Source organism: Melitaea cinxia, chromosome 24 (genome assembly GCF_905220565.1).
Source record: "Melitaea cinxia chromosome 24, ilMelCinx1.1, whole genome shotgun sequence".
NCBI lineage: Eukaryota > Metazoa > Arthropoda > Insecta > Lepidoptera > Nymphalidae > Melitaea > Melitaea cinxia.
The window spans coordinates 9,143,010-9,160,538 of NC_059417.1; the positions used below are offsets into that span (position 1 = coordinate 9,143,010).

The window sequence follows — 17,529 nt, forward strand, 5'->3', positions numbered from 1 at the left end:
TATTTAAATAATGAAATCAATTTTTTCAAAGAAAATCATTTATATTAAAGCGCATTTTATACATCTACTGAATATTTATGATATAAGCGTAAAATTTTCATATTAATTTTATAATATTTAAATTTTTTACGCGAGTTTTAAACTTAAATAAATAGCTACTACATCTAGTTAAATTATCATAAGAAAATTGTCATTTTTAATGAGAGTATAATATTAATAAATAGTCAAAACATTAAACAAAAAATTAAGCTGAAATTTGCATCAAAATAATACTGTTAAAATAGAAAAAAAAAAAACTAGCATAAATAATACTATTTATAAAATTTATCATCGATGAACTAAAAAGTTTATACTTAATTTTAAAAATTATAATAATATTAATTTTTTAGTTTTTAATATAATATAACAACATTTTGGAATCTGTAACTGAATACTCATGTACTATTTACTTCTTTTAATGTTTTTAATCATTCTGTATGTACTTTTAAAACGTTCATAATAAAGACGGAAAATGCCAACAGGAACTCAACTACGTTGTAAAAATTCTCTCCACTAGTAAAAACTTTTAACTAACATATTTTGTCATTTACTAGTTTTTAATTTTATACCTATGTTTAAATCTAGAATATCATTAATCTAGGCGAATATAGGCATTACAGGACGCATGTGATTTTAGATAATTTATTGCGATTCCTAAATCTATAGTGAAGCTAGTGTGATCTTCATTAAACACAAGCACTCAATTCCTTTGACTCATGCATTTATTCCTATCAACATTGAAAATAATAATGTTTAACAACTCTTCTTAACTTGTTAACGTTTCTAAACATCTGTTTTTATACAGGTAAATAATATCACTCTCATTATCAGGATGTTTGGAAGAGATTGCTTTATAGCAATAAGATCACTTTGTTGTACAATTTGAGACTATAATTGCTTGCAATGTAAATTGTGTTCTTTAAATGTGCAATAAAGTATATTATTATTATTCTATTGAAATTAAATGCACTTAACAGTAAAATTATTTTTCTTTTACATTTAAGGCGGTGATACTTTGACAAGGCAAAACTAAGCATAACTTAATGTGTAAACATAAGCCAAAATATTCCTTTAAAAAAATTATGGTAACGTAAAAGTATTTTTTTAAATAGTTTAAGATTTTGTTTATCCAAAAAAGGCGGAATTAGGCGTGACTTATTTTTTAAAATCAACATTCGATTTTTAAAATTACTTGAATGTTGCCACTTTAAAATAAGCTCCGTATAATTTAAATGTGAATTTTACTTGCAGTTATCACGTTGTCTCTTTCACAAACTATCACTTATTTACGTGACAGAGATGGCAAATAGTAAATTTATCAATCAAACGTTTTTAACTTACATGATATTGCTTCTAACATATTTATATTCACACAGACATGAACTACAACATTCGTAAAAATCACATACATAAAATTACACATCTTTACTACAAGTAATGTGTAATAAGAAACAAAACGGTCACACAGTCGGAGACGTTAAGCTGATATAATTGTTAAAGAAGATTACAGCCTGTAATAAGTCACATTATCATTCGAATCGTCGAAACTGCGTGGGACATCTAGCCTTCAAAAACATTACTACGCGTTATTAAATTACAATGATTACCTTTTTCATATCATTCGGTTTTTCCAAAAGATTTACCTAAGTCACTGCTGTCATTCATAGAAAAATATTTATTTTTTAATCCGTAGTCTACATATAATCTGTATTTAGACGTCATTAAAAAAAACTTAATATATGTAGAATTTCGTTATTATAATTATGTAAGCTTGAATTTTATTTAATTTGTTGTAATGCTGTTATTACTATTATTTAATTATGATATTATAATGATATTACAATGTCAAATGCGTTATTTATAAAATCTACATTTTTGTAAATTAAAACTATCAATTTAATACGAAGCTTGGATTTAATTTTATTTGTTGTAATGCTGTTATTATTATTATTTAATTATGATATTGTAATGATATTACAATGTCATATGCGTTATTTATAAAAATCTACATTTTTGTAAATTAAAACTATCAATTTAATACGAATATTCTTAGATAGTTTTTTTACCGGTTTTTTTTTCAATCTCTTTCCCTACACTAGGGAAATTAGGTTTTTATAATATCATATCAAAAATTGACCGTTCCAGCGTTTATTGTAATATCTAATAAAGCCGATAACATAATAAAAGAGCGATGTCTACCGAGACACTAGAGATTAGAGCAAATTAACAAATATTGTTATTGACTTAAATTTTTCGCATAGCACTCAATTTTAAAATACAGTTATTTTTAAACTGAATATGGATCTTGCTACCATAATTCACGGTTAATTATTGAAAAATGTATATTTTCTTGTCGTTTCTTTAATGAATATTTTCAATTGATTTCATTACAATCAAAATACTTTTACTATAGGTACAAAATAAATTGACAAATTTTACCGCGTCATCAACATTAATTTTTAAGTTAAAATTCTAATATTTGTCAAAAGTTATTTTTTTAATATACGGTACAACAATGTACCCCCTTCATACATATATCAATGATAGGATCAAAATTTGGCTTAATTAAGACTCAGCTTTTTAACAGCCTATATTTCATTACTGGGCTCATGATTTTTATATTAAAATGAATTATGAGCTAACGTGAACAAAATGATAATAGACGTAAATTGTACGTGACAATTACGGTATCAAATCTAATAGAACTGAGTTTAGTGTCAAACAGATATGTATGGTTGGTGATGAAAATATCGCAGTAATTTTTTTTTAGCAGAAACTCCAAAATTCATACTTCTGCTAATCCGCTAAAGCTGCGTGGTAGATTAAGCTTATTATCAGTAAGCTACGTTCTTTTTAATAGCGCCTTAAGAGCTCTTAAAAGCTTAAATCATTCTTTTTTAATATTTCTTTAATCGAACTTATAATGTCAACACAATATGGTTCCTTAAGAATGGTTTGATTTGTTCAAATCAAGTCAAAATAAATGATTACAAAATAGGGTTAGCTTCAAATATGGTTAATAAGGATTATCACAGTTATTCACTGTCTGTATGTAACGCTGACCAAACATTATCAGATGTGTCAGCTACTGTGCAGTCTAGTACAAAGTGTACATGTATTTGATAAGTATGTGTATGTGTAATTAGGACACAAACGTTGATGATAAAAACAGTGGTCCTTCAAGCCGGATAATAACGTTGATGGTAAATAAAAACAGTGGTCCTTCAAGCCGGATCAAGTTTTAAGACTTCAATTCAAGCTTTAAAACTTACTATAAAATAAGGACTATATCGTGATTAGTTAGTTACCATTTTATTAAAAACTACCCTACCTCTTTTAAACTACTGTTTACAAGTTACATATGTATTACACATTTGTACTATAAAAACGTTCATCCCCCATTTTTAATTCGATATTTGTACCTCTTCCTACCCGAAAAATTTCTCGTAAATTATAAGTAAAAGTTATTAGAAACCAAAAAGTGCATAACATTTTAGGGGTTTAGCTTTGTGTGGAGGATGGATAAGAAACCCGCCCCCGCCCCCAGAGTTTACTGTAGCGAACGTAGGAAAAAAAATCTAACGGACACATCTGATAATGTGTCTTAAATAGTTGTAACATTTAAACATTTTGTATGGTACATTATGGTACAAGGTTGGTATGCCCAAGTTTTTTCTCATACCTAGGTGAAAATTTATGGCTTAATATCGCGGCCCACGTTTTTGTATAATAAATTAGGACATAAGGCATGAGGTGTGGGTATTATTTCATACCTAGATAGGTTCTTAGAGGCATATGGCTCAATATCGCAGTTCACATTTTTGAATAATAAATTAAGACTTAAAGTATACCAATCTAGATTGTATCTCATACCATCGGTAAGTTTTAGAGGCTGATGGCTTAATATCGCGCTTCAGGGGAATGCGGAGACCTCGCTACTCTGCAACTCGCAACGCCGGCGAGACGTTCACACACCGCTTCCAACTGAGCGTCCAGCATTAGAGATGCTATCTGTTCGTCTGTTAGCATCTCCACACTGCAAGAAAGAAGAGGACATAATTAAATAACCTGTTAACAGAAAATATAATTACGATTTTAGAGATCGCAGGGGTGCGCGGGGCGGAGCCCGGGCCCGAGCCGCGCCGCTCGCCGAACAGTATGTAGTACAGTAGTACACAGTACACAGTACAGTACCTGGCCAGGCTGTCGGTGTCGGAGTAGCGCTCGTCGGAGGCGGAGGAGGCGGGCGAGCGGCGGCGCGGGGAGGCGCGGCGCGGGGTGCGCGGGGCGGAGCCCGGGCCCGAGCCGCGCCGCTCGCCGAACAGTATGTAGTACAGTAGTACACAGTACACAGTACAGTACCTGGCCAGGCTGTCGGTGTCGGAGTAGCGCTCGTCGGAGGCGGAGGAGGCGGGCGAGCGGCGGCGCGGGGAGGCGCGGCGCGGGGTGCGCGGGGCGGAGCCCGGGCCCGAGCCGCGCCGCTCGCCGAACAGTATGTAGTACAGTAGTACACAGTACACAGTACAGTACCTGGCCAGGCTGTCGGTGTCGGAGTAGCGCTCGTCGGAGGCGGAGGAGGCGGGCGAGCGGCGGCGCGGGGAGGCGCGGCGCGGGGTGCGCGGGGCGGAGCCCGGGCCCGAGCCGCGCCGCTCGCCGAACAGTATGTAGTACAGTAGTACACAGTACACAGTACAGTACCTGGCCAGGCTGTCGGTGTCGGAGTAGCGCTCGTCGGAGGCGGAGGAGGCGGGCGAGCGGCGGCGCGGGGAGGCGCGGCGCGGGGTGCGCGGGGCGGAGCCCGGGCCCGAGCCGCGCCGCTCGCCGAACAGTATGTAGTACAGTAGTACACAGTACACAGTACAGTACCTGGCCAGGCTGTCGGTGTCGGAGTAGCGCTCGTCGGAGGCGGAGGAGGCGGGCGAGCGGCGGCGCGGGGAGGCGCGGCGCGGGGTGCGCGGGGCGGAGCCCGGGCCCGAGCCGCGCCGCTCGCCGAACAGTATGTAGTACAGTAGTACACAGTACACAGTACAGTACCTGGCCAGGCTGTCGGTGTCGGAGTAGCGCTCGTCGGAGGCGGAGGAGGCGGGCGAGCGGCGGCGCGGGGAGGCGCGGCGCGGGGTGCGCGGGGCGGAGCCCGGGCCCGAGCCGCGCCGCTCGCCGAACAGTATGTAGTACAGTAGTACACAGTACACAGTACAGTACCTGGCCAGGCTGTCGGTGTCGGAGTAGCGCTCGTCGGAGGCGGAGGAGGCGGGCGAGCGGCGGCGCGGGGAGGCGCGGCGCGGGGTGCGCGGGGCGGAGCCCGGGCCCGAGCCGCGCCGCTCGCCGAACAGTATGTAGTACAGTAGTACACAGTACACAGTACAGTACCTGGCCAGGCTGTCGGTGTCGGAGTAGCGCTCGTCGGAGGCGGAGGAGGCGGGCGAGCGGCGGCGCGGGGAGGCGCGGCGCGGGGTGCGCGGGGCGGAGCCCGGGCCCGAGCCGCGCCGCTCGCCGAACAGTATGTAGTACAGTAGTACACAGTACACAGTACAGTACCTGGCCAGGCTGTCGGTGTCGGAGTAGCGCTCGTCGGAGGCGGAGGAGGCGGGCGAGCGGCGGCGCGGGGAGGCGCGGCGCGGGGTGCGCGGGGCGGAGCCCGGGCCCGAGCCGCGCCGCTCGCCGAACAGTATGTAGTACAGTAGTACACAGTACACAGTACAGTACCTGGCCAGGCTGTCGGTGTCGGAGTAGCGCTCGTCGGAGGCGGAGGAGGCGGGCGAGCGGCGGCGCGGGGAGGCGCGGCGCGGGGTGCGCGGGGCGGAGCCCGGGCCCGAGCCGCGCCGCTCGCCGAACAGTATGTAGTACAGTAGTACACAGTACACAGTACAGTACCTGGCCAGGCTGTCGGTGTCGGAGTAGCGCTCGTCGGAGGCGGAGGAGGCGGGCGAGCGGCGGCGCGGGGAGGCGCGGCGCGGGGTGCGCGGGGCGGAGCCCGGGCCCGAGCCGCGCCGCTCGCCGAACAGAGACAGCCCTGGGAACGGGATTATTTTTACAATTTATCTGAGGAGGTTCAAATTTACATTTTTACAAAACGCTTTTTTTTTCGACTACAAGAATTACAAAAAAAAAAAAAATGTTTCTCTTTGAATTCTCGACGTGATAAGTACCTACAAACATGTCCAAAAATTCAAGAGCTCATCTGATTTTTTCATTTCTAAACAATTTGTCACTCACCCTGGAACATTTCCTTGACCTTCTCGCCAGTATCATGCAATAGAGCGTCGAGACTCTGTCTGCGACCTCGTTCGAGTTCAGCCCGCAAGGCCTGGTCCCTCGCCCTGGTGATGATCCGCCGGGGGGATGCGGCCGATGCACGGCATTCCGCTGGACTGGGCGGTGATGACTTGTCTGGTGACGACCGAGGTCGTAGCAAACATTTTTCGAAACTTATCTAAGGGAAGAAAAGTAAGGCTTGAGAACTTGGCAAGATAGCCAATAAATAAACTAGCTTATATTAAGATTTAAATTCTTTAAAATACACAAATGTCATATTGGACATTTCTTCTGGGCGTTTTGTTCAACACCCAAAATAAATTTGCCCAAGTGATTTGTCTGATAAATATCGCTTGTGTCACTACACAAGGAGGATAAGATCAAACTACCTGTGTATATCTAATTCTTGTGTCTTGTTATTTTTAAAATAATGTTACTAAAAATTACATTTCAAGAAATCCATTTTAGTATAAATTCAGATTTAGGTTAATTTCGAAAGTTGACAGAAAAGTTGCATTTGAGTATTATTCAATATAGAATTATCGCAAATAACTTGCTCGAAATCTGAAGCGGCTCGACTGTAGAAGTACCTCAAACTTATGGAATATCACAGTTAAATAACACTGCTCTCATTTTGTGTTATCTTCCTGTGATGAGTGAGTTGACCACCGCCTGCGAGAGCTCCTTGGAGCTGGGGGGTAGGGTCGATAACGCGTTGGCGATGTTCCTGGTGTTGCAGGTGTCCATAGGTATTACATATATAACCGCTTATCATCAGGTGGGCCATACGCTTGTTTGCCTCCCTAATATAAAAATAAAGTTATACCTCTTCAGGGCTGGAGTAGTCAAGGTCGATCTCTGTCCAAGTGTCCGGGTCGCTTCTATCTACTCTCCGTAACCACTCGCGTACATTTTCATCATTGTTTTGCGAGCAAATTTCTTCTAAAGTTTCGCTTGCGTTTGATTCACTCGCCGTGTCTGTTATTGTTGAGCGATCTATTTCTGCAATTTTAAAAAGTTGTATAGATATACATTAAAAACATAATAATATATGTAACATATAATAACATATTACAAGGTGAACGCTTTAGTGCAAACATTGATCAACAACAAACATGGTAAATATCCCGTTATAGATATAAATTATAGAGGAACTCTACAGTTTAACCAGCTTAAGTCGAAATTCCGTAAAAAAATTGGGATGATGGGCATAGGCTACTTAGCCTATGTCTTAATGCGGTTTTAAAACTATCGAAAATTATTTATTGTATACGTTTTAATAACTACAAGATATAATAATTGCACTCTGTTCTGATCTTTTAGGAACGTTACAATCATTAATCCATCGTCAAAAATCTTCGCGACAGAAGATATTATGGAATTTGTTGTTTGTAATCGATTGTTATTCTAGAAAATACAATGATTCTGTTCGTTCTGAATTGTGCAAAAATCAAACAAATTCCGTTCATTTTTTTTTAAATAACTCTTTTCCTAAATTTGAATTTAGAAACTATTCATTTTGCCACTCAGTCATAATAAAATATTAGACGATATTTGGTGCTATTGAAATAAGAAAAACCATACCATTCTTAGCAGACTGCCTCCTAGATCGATGTCGGTGTATTTCGTCAGATATTCGCTCCAAGTTTCTCAAAGCTGAAGAATATTTCTGCTTAGCTTCCGCCACTTGTTCCTCTAAGGTCTGTATCCTGGCTTTTTGAGTTTCCAATGCAGAATTTATTCGAGCTTTCTCTTCAAAATATGGTCTGAAATATTGGAAGAAGATCGTTCCAAAGTATTACCTTGACATCCAAAACTTTTGCCAAATATTATACATAAGTGGAAAAGCTTATTATATTATTATTATAAAAAAGCAATCAAGCATTTATCTAATTACTAACGAATTAAAGGAGAAAGCAATAACGCCCTGGTTAAACTGAGTGCGTACATTTTGAATATATTGCTATATAAGTAATACTCTTTGTACACTACTGTTTACTAACTTTGCAAAAACTTATCTTTTTGTGTTCTAAGGAAATCACAAAATTGTCTAACACCATCTTCGCAAAAGTTACATAATATTTAATCGTACGCATCCAGATTAGCAAAAGTTCAAAAAGCACAAATATGCAAAAGATGTTGAAAATATACCAAAAAATGCTGCGTTGCCGCCACGTGCCTGCGGAAGAGAAATGTGCAACTAAACAAGCAAAGAAATAGATCGGCTTAGATGAGTTAGTGCTCTAAAAGTCTAAAATCTAAAACTACAGAAGCAGAAAAGAATGGTCATGAGATGTGGATAAAATTAAAAATTTTAGAAGTATTAACTTTTAATTGTAAATATGCAAATATGCTATTGCACGCCTCCGCAGGAGATTGTGCTTTACTTTCATAAAATGAAAAGTACGGGAAGCGCTAACTCTTAAACCCCTATATTTTTATAACAATGTATTTAAATGTCATAAAGTACACATTTTTATACAAAATACACATCAAGCTATAAACTAAATATAATTTGAATTCCTTTTTTGAATACTATTATAATAAAGAGAATCGATTAAAAAAATAATATTATATTGGACGTCAACGTATATACGACGTCAACGTATATATTGGACGTCAACGTTTTGTATATACGACTAAATAAGCTATTTTTTTATTATGTCAGGAAACTATTAACTAAGAAGCCTATTGAATATGAAGGCTGAAAAATTCTTGCATTTTTTACTATAAATATTTTAACGTTTCTATCATAATAATATAGATCAGAGCTATCTTTGATTATCTGCAAATAATGAGATTATCTGTAAGAACCAAATCAACCATCGAACTTATAATCGTTGTATGGTCGATAATTACTTCTCAAGCAAGCTACTAGAGGGCGCTAATAAGTATAAGCTGCAAGCAATAATTTTAAAGGGGTGCGTGAGGCGTGCACTTTTGGATTTTTCAAATATATGTATTATATACACATATTTCCTGGAAGTGAACTGGATGTATACCCAATGTCAAGCGATTAATATTATTAAATACCAAAATTAAGTTAAAAGCTACTCATAGAGGTGTATCGTCAAATTAATTTACATAATGGTTTAAGCTACTGTCTATACACGAAGGTTTTATTGGTAGAAAAGCAAAACAGAAAAATAAAAAATTAAGATCTATATAAGAGAATACACAAACGAAAAAAAAAAATGTATTTATGGTCTATCTAGTTTTTCATAGATTGAGATTAGAATTAAATATGTCACTTCCAAACATGTCAGTCCCATCATAACCTTATTCTAACTATACAATCAGATCTGGCTGAATAGTATTATGGCCTCAATAGAAGTTGGACGCTCCAGTATACCATAGAACATTCCAGTATCTAATCTATTCAAATCCATAAGTCTCATAATGGCTTCTCGGCCAGATTGAATTCGTATACATTCAATTAGGAAATGATGTCTGTACACCTTCGACAGTCTGACAAATAAATATATAATAAAATTAATATTATTATCCATATTTACCTTGACTTAGCGATGTGTCGTTTTAGGCTATTCTGTAGTTGCTGTACCAGCGTGGCGGCCGCCCTGTGTGTCGCGGCCTTAGACCGCTGCGTCACCGTCGCGGACGCTCGGTCTGACTCCGCCTTCATGGGATATTGACAGGTTGTTAAGATATCAATTGAGCTATATTATAGTGTTTCATTGACGTAGAGCACAGCAGGAAAGATCCTATCAAAATATGGACTACTTCACTTAGTGATAACATAGCATTCTACTAGTTAAAGAAGTTTAAAAATTGGTAATGTAGTTTTTTAAGTTAGTTTATTTTTTATTTTTTTTTCGAAATCTTACGATATTATACATATTGACAATTCATAAATTAGGAACTATATATATATTTGCAGAAAGTAGTAGAAATGGTGTTAAAAATGTCAGCGGTATGTCCCAGTTGATTCGCTACGCTGAATGTCTGGGCAAAAACTGCACCAGCTCTCATGTCAATAGTAGGGGCAACAAGACGGGTTAAATCTTTTAGAAAATTATTTACTTGGTTAACACGGTGTGTAGCATGATTGAGCATTTCTTGCCAGGCGGGGTCCAGAGTGACCCCACCAGAACCTTCAGCAAGTCTTGCCAAGCCCTGTTCTGCCAAATACACCATTTCCCTTGCCGCTGCATGAGCACTGTTTGCTTTGTCATATGCAAGGTTGGCTGCTTGTAGCTCTTGAGACGTCTGCAATCAGAAAAACAAATGGTTTTTTTTTTCTTTAACACACACACACACACACACACACACAGTAGTCTTTTGTATATAAGCAACTTGATGTATTTGGTTTAGGTAACAGTTGACTTATGTAGTAACCAATTTTTTTGATAAATAAACATAAAATAATACACCTGGGACTCGAGGTAGGAATTGTATACTCAGGACCCGCAGGGGTCACAGGGTACACAGAGTAGGGTCACTGTAAACTGAGCCAATAGGCTTATCGATAATCTATTCTATACAAATAAATAAAATTGGAGTATATAATAAAATAACAGCTTTTTACTAAATGCATATGGATGTATACACAGTACATATACCAAAATACCATTTTTCACAATTTTTGTCTGTCTGTTTGTCTGTTTGTTCCGGCTAATCTCTAAAATGGCAGGACTGATTTTTACGGGACTTTCGCTGGCAACTTTTTTGTTTTTGTTAAATTGCACAGGTACAAAGTCACGGGCACAGCTAATCTATAAAATAAAAATATACCCTTGAAATGTAATACACGCATAGTTTCCGAACGTCTGAACAAACATGGTTTATTATTTTTTTCGTAGTTATAGTTATCATAAGGGTTGTATAAAGAAAAAAAAATTAAAAACTCGCCAGAATTTTTTTTAAAAACTCCCCGGAAAAAAATTAAAAACTCCCCGGAAAAAAAAATTAAAAATTCCCCGAAAAAAAAAATTAAAAACTCCCCAGAAAAAAAAATTAAAAACTCCCCGGAAAAAAAAATTAAAAACTCCCCAGAAAAAAAAAATTAAAAACTCCCCAGAAAAAAAATTGGGCGTTCAAGTTCGTCGGGTCAGATCCATTCATTCGAATAAACCTAGTTTAATAAGAGTGTACCAAGAATAAAAATTTGGCCACACAACAATGAGAATTTAATCAGTTATCCATACTGTACTAATTATGGATACTAATTGTAATGTTAACAACTGGAATAATATTTTCCATGTTTAAAATAACATACTTTTACATTTTATCTCTGTTAAAATATTGATGTTATTCAAACATTTCAATCACATTCTAACATTTTTTTTTTATAAAATGAATGACAATGTAGGACAAGTAGTACTGTATTTTTTTTTATCATAAAATTACCAAATAATACTTACAATATTAGCTCTAAATCTAGCTTCATAATAAGGCCGTGCTTTATGTATACTCGTGCCAAGTTTCTTAGTCAGTTGCTGTATCCGCAGGTGGCCCTCGGCAAGGAGTCTACGGAAGGCAAGACGGGCTTCGTCTAACTCTACTTCTAGTCTATTTATTTCATCTGTGGCTGTATTAAGCCTTTCTAGCTCAATCTGAGAAAAAAAATTTTTTATTATTTTTTCAGTATATTACTGAAAATAGGTTTTATACTATGTTTTTTTTTTTTAATTCATGTAAGTGAAACAATTCTAAAGTAAATACTAAATAATTATATAATATAAACAAAAGTACACAAAAAGAATATTAATTACAAATAAATTGATAAAAAATTGCGTAACTTTATTTTTACTCATTCGTTTATTTATTTTTAGGAATATTAATTTCTTCCGGGTACTTAGACCAATTGATCATGACAACAACCTACAGGAAAAATAATCTATTCATCGCTTACTGTTATATAGTGGCTTTATAATATCGATTATTTTTACCTGTACCCGAGGATCTAGAGTTTCAGAACATTCAGCGGCACTATCGCTCATTGTCTCTCAAATAAAATACATTTTACTTAAAATTACATTCAGTGTAAAGTTTTATACACGATTTATTGCTATTGTTCAGAGGAACACTTTATTGCCATCGCTAAGAAGCGAATATTAGGCTCCAAGCTTCTAAAGTTACAATACAAAGCTTCGTTCCGCCTGCGGATTTGCTTATTGTTATTGGCTATGGTAAATGTCAACTTTAGTGTTACTACTTTTAATAAAATTGTAATTATCGGCAAAATTGTATTACCTTTTTATGTGACTGCGCATGTACAAGTAAAGCAAATGAAAACTAATAAGTAGATAGTTTGATGATTTTATAAAATTTACTTTATTTTAGATATTTGGTACTGGTATTTGTGTCATCGCAAGTACACAATATAGTTAAATAATTACAATGTAAAACATTAGGAACTTTAATGTGGATGAAATAGCAACACCATTATTTTCCTTGTTGACAGATGTGTCACAAATGCGAAAGTAACAGTGGATCATCCAATTACTTATACATTTCTTATTGAACATTAATAATGGTATTTAAAGCTCTGAATATGTTATACATAGTTTATTTACAAGTGTATTTATTGTTTACATGTTACAGGCGACAGAAGTTGAAGAAACTATTAAGAGGATCCAGGCCCACAAGGGTGTTATGGGTGTCGTCATCGTAAATCACGAAGGTTTGAACTTTTCAGTGTATTACCATAGAAACTTGTTGTAATATTGATTTATTAAGTGGAGAACAATACATAATGGATCATTAACTGGGTGTTATTGATTTTTTTACGTGATTTTTTTGTGTTTTTCAGGCATTCCTATTAAAAGTTCTTTAGATAACGCAACTTCGGTGCTCTACGCTGGTTTGCTTGGTCAACTTACGGAGAAAGCTAGGAATGTTGTCCGTGAAATGGTACTTATAACTCTTAATTTTTATATTTGTGGAACTAATGAAAAATCAGTTAGTTTATGTCAAAAGTTATTTCAAAAAGTATGTTAACGTCAAGTACTTAAACATAAATAGCAATATTTTTGTTCTAATAAAGTGATATACTTTGTTATCATGTGCTTTGCATAATTATTTGTTTGCACACAATGATGGGTAGAAAATATTTGTTACTATATAAGAAACATCTTATTATATCATATCATCTTGTAAGAAACATGTTATCTATTTAATATTATGCATAAATTTCTAATTTTTCTGAACTTTCTCATATTAAAAGTAGCACTCACTTTTGTACTAATAAAACATTAGCTTCTTATAACATTCTTAGACTGTTATAGAATATAAGCATTTTATTAATTTTTTCAGGATTCTACAAATGAGTTATCATTTTTAAGAGTGAGAAGTAGAAGGCACGAGATATTGATTGCACCGGACAGAGAGTTTATACTAATCGTCATCCAGAACACTTCGGACTAGTCCATATATATTTGTTATATATTAGGTTAAGATGTACTTTTCATGTGCTATAACTTAGCAGTAATGGTCTTAAATATCTTATGTCTAAATACTTGACATTTCTTTAAGGTTCTTGTTTGTATTTCCATTTTAATAGACACTGCTTCATATTAAACTTACACTAAGATTCTGTCATAAGAATCTAGATACGGACAACTAATATGACCTTTTAAAGTAATTAATATGTGTACAATGTCAATGTTACTAATTAGCTAGCCTCCTAAGTTGTAGTGATTATTGCACAGACTTCAACCTGTGAATTTGTGAGGTAATTCACTCTAATTTTTTTAGGATATCAATAAAATTTAAATTTGATTCAAATTCATCTTTAGTAGTCTAATGCAATAAATTATTCCATTTATTCCAGTCATTGTTTACAAAAAAGATGGGTATGAATGTAATTTTTTTTTTTTTTTTTGTTTATATAACACCTATACTAAATTTTAATACCTTTTAAATTAATGTTCTGTTCTGGCCATTATTTATTTTTGTAATAATAATTTCGTAAATATAAATAATATAACAATTGCAATATCATTTTTTATTTTATATACTATTTTTTTATATTAAATATCATTAAAAAAATAAAAAGTACTGGCCCTAAAGGTTATATTTATTTTTTACTATAAAATAAGTTTATCAAATAATTTATGTACTCATTTAGGATATAATAAAACTTACTTAAAAATTAAATAACTTTGAAAGGTACTTGTTTATTTTTTATTCATAAAATTTCTAATTGTAAGATTTATATTATTCACCAAAGTATATAATTTATATGAAATTAACCATGTCTTACGTAGTAACAAAACATTTTATTTAAAACAGCTTAGTAGTTTTATCTAAGTGACGAACATCCATACAAACTTCTGTATTTATAATACCGGTAGGATATGTTTACTATGTAAGTTTACATTATAATTACTTTTAGTGTAGTAATTTAAAATCAATTTAAAAAACTGAAAAATACAAGCCCCAAGCAATCAATTCCCTAATTATCCTGGCATTACTGTATTGGTAGCTTTTTTCGCTTCATTTTTCTCGTAATTTATACTGCAGGAAATTAGTTTTACTTTATATATACAAATAGATACATTTGTGTCATCATGTGTATCAGTGCTATTACAAGGGTAGGAGTAGTAGTAGTTGGAATTTAAAATAAAACAACACATTGGAGAGATTTGTACTTTATTGAAAAAAAAATCTGAAATAAATTGGTCATTAAAAGCTTAAAATGTGTCACAGCCAAATAGTTCAAAAAGATTTTTTTTTTTACTAGATGACTATTACTTAACAACGACATTCCACAACGCACCTAGTTTTTTAGTTGGCTCAATATCACGGCTGATAAAAAAACTGCCATAACATTAGTTATCGCATTAATAAGAAACGATTTTAGGTGTTAAAAAGCTTTTTCTAGTAAAAAGTTTAAAAAATTTACAAAAAAAAAACTAAGTTCAAAAATATATAATTGATTATCATTTTAGCCTATTGCAGTCCATTGCTGAACACAGGTCTCCACAAGTTCGCGCCAAAAATGGTGTGAACTCATGTGTGTTTTCATTACTACTTTTGTTTGGTATCTAAATATGTCTAGTACTGCAAAATATTTTCCAGCAGTGTGAAGTTTTGGTGCCAATTTTTCTCACTATCATATAACTGTTTAAACGGAAATACAATTAAACTTAATCATTTTTATCTTTGTATACATTAAGTTTTTAAAGATAAGAACACGAAAACGGTGGAGTTTAGTTTACAGCGCACTGTTTAATCAAGAGAATTTTTTAATATTGTAACTGGAGGGGAAGTATGCAGAATAATTTACAGAGTCTACTAATGAAGCATGGTGGATACATAAGTATCTGGAAGATATTTCTCTGTAAGTTTTCTGCAAGTAGTGAAACATCTGGTAATAGCTATATCATTTTAAAATCTCAAGCATAGATTGGTCTGCTCAACGATAGTTAATGATAACTTTGAGCCCAAGTTCTGCTAATAAAAAAATTAGAAGTTGTCTAAAAAGTTGTAATAGAGGTGCTCAAATGCCTTTAAAAATTTCTGTAGTAACAAAGACTTGTTATGTAGTTCTTAATCGACTTTATAAAACAACTCCATGACACCCAAGTATAGAAAAATCAGATTTTGTATAGGTCATATAATGTACGTTTACAGTTGTTAGGACTTCTTTTACCAAGCTTACTAATTCAATTGCCACATAAATTATCTTATAGAATTCAATATCTTGGCATATGTTGCTTCCTTAAATTCTATGGAATTTAAATTTGCTTTACCTAATCTTCTAACATTGTACTTACCACACCTGGAGACTGGGTTTTAGTATTACATTTTTTTATTTAATTTTTATGAATACCTTTCTGTGTTACTTCTTCTTGAGATATTTCTAAAATAATTCTTTCACTTTATTTGGGCAAATATTATCAGTCGGATAAGTATCTGTCATTTTATTATTATAATGCATTTTAATGTTGATTCAATGTTACCCCAGAACTTTTGACTGGGTGGACCGATTTAAATGATTTTGTTTTAATCGAAAGGTGGTGCGTGTCAAGTGGTCCCATTTAAATTTTATTGAGATCTAACAAGTACTTTTTGAGTTACATGTAATGTAACTTTTCAGTGTATATATCGATTTTGAAAATTATTGTTTTGATCGAAATCTGATGCCGTCTTGTAGTTCCATTTAAATTTGATTGAGATAATTATAATGAGTACTTTTTTGTCATCTTTGATGAGACGCGTTTTGTTTTTGCGTACTCGCGACGCCATCTGTCGGCATTCAGTAAAACTACTTCGGTTCGGACTATCGATCTAATATAACGTAGCGAGCTTTATTATCTACTAGAGGGCAGTAACAGTTTGATCTTAATAAATAATTTTAAATGAGTTTTTAACCGACTTCCAAAAAAGGAGGAGGTTCTCAATTCGACTGTATTTTTTTTTAATGTATGTTACAGCAGAACTTTTTACCGTGTGGACCGATTTCGACAATTTTTTTTTAATCGAAAGGTGGTGTGTGCCAATTGGTCCTATTTAAATTTATTTGAGATCTAACAACTACTTTTCGAGTTATATCTAATAATGCGTTTTTACTTGACGCTTTTTGTTTTAATCAAAAGCTGATTGCTTGTCTTGTGGTCCAATTTAAATTTGATTGCGATCTGAAGACCACTTTTGAGTAATATTTGATAACGCGGATTTACGTGACTTTTTTGAGTCTACTTACGTTGTATTACTTGTCGATGTAATAAGTCGGGATTTTTTCATTTGCGAGGAAACACAATTATCACATTCCACTAACATTTTTATTTTTTAGATTTTATAGTTAAAGCTCTTTTTTATTGTTTGCTCTAAAATAAATTGTTATTCTTACCTTTTTATCACTTCTTTATGCTATGCTGAGGTTCTGTAGAATCTCAAGCGGATGCTGATTTTTTTCTTGTGTATTTTAACACAGAGGTGAGAATTTGTTTACAAATTCAGATTATCTTACATTTGAATTTCATTATTATTTCCAAATTAATCTAATTATTTGTATTTCAAGATATTGTTAGAAATAATATTTATTTATTTATTCATTCATGTACTGCTTTAGTGAAATTTCCAACACTTTATTCAATTCTATTAAATAGTTTTAGCAGCCTTATAAGTAAATAGCTGCACAATTTATTACAACAACTTTTTTAAGAATAAATGATGCTCATTTCTCTTGAAAATAAGAGTTTAATCTAGTATAAGTATAATATTATTATGTTAAGTAATTATTGAAATTATTAAGACGAAATTTATTAT

The 17,529-nt window shown here is 34.9% G+C and overlaps 2 protein-coding genes across 2 annotated transcripts; one reads left to right on the forward strand and one right to left on the reverse strand.

The window, feature by feature from the left end:
- Nucleotides 1-3,939: 3,939 nt before the first annotated feature.
- LOC123665382 (SH3 domain-binding protein 5-like) lies at nt 3,940-12,397 on the reverse strand. Its single transcript, XM_045599695.1, has 9 exons — nt 12,204-12,397; nt 11,676-11,867; nt 10,336-10,521; nt 9,810-9,931; nt 7,879-8,060; nt 7,121-7,296; nt 6,256-6,472; nt 5,914-6,052; nt 3,940-4,075 (listed from the first exon to the last, which is right to left on the reverse strand). Exons 1-9 carry the CDS (start codon nt 12,252-12,254, stop codon nt 3,940-3,942), a joined length of 1,401 nt encoding a protein of 466 aa, XP_045455651.1. The 5' UTR covers nt 12,255-12,397.
- Nucleotides 12,398-12,698: 301 nt separating this feature from the next.
- Nucleotides 12,699-14,040, forward strand: LOC123665468 (dynein light chain roadblock-type 2-like). The gene is made up of 4 exons (XM_045599770.1): nt 12,699-12,790; nt 12,859-12,937; nt 13,067-13,167; nt 13,570-14,040. The coding sequence occupies exons 1-4, from the start codon at nt 12,788-12,790 to the stop codon at nt 13,678-13,680; spliced, it is 294 nt and encodes a 97-aa protein (XP_045455726.1). The 5' UTR covers nt 12,699-12,787; the 3' UTR covers nt 13,681-14,040.
- The last annotated feature ends 3,489 nt before the right edge of the window (nt 14,041-17,529 follow it).

Coding starts and splice junctions, on each gene's coding strand:
- LOC123665468 (XM_045599770.1), top strand. Junction 12,938..13,066: donor CGTCATCGTAAATCACGAAG/GTTTGAACTTTT, acceptor TGTGTTTTTCAG/GCATTCCTATTAAAAGTTCT. Junction 13,168..13,569: donor GGAATGTTGTCCGTGAAATG/GTACTTATAACT, acceptor TAATTTTTTCAG/GATTCTACAAATGAGTTATC.
- LOC123665382 (XM_045599695.1), bottom strand. CDS start 12,254: ATGAGCGATAGTGCCGCTGAATGTTCTGAAACTCTAGATCCTCGGGTA. Junction 6,053..6,255: donor GGTCAAGGAAATGTTCCAGG/GTGAGTGACAAA, acceptor TCCCGTTCCCAG/GGCTGTCTCTGTTCGGCGAG. Junction 4,076..5,913: donor GACACCGACAGCCTGGCCAG/GTACTGTACTGT, acceptor TCTTTCTTGCAG/TGTGGAGATGCTAACAGACG.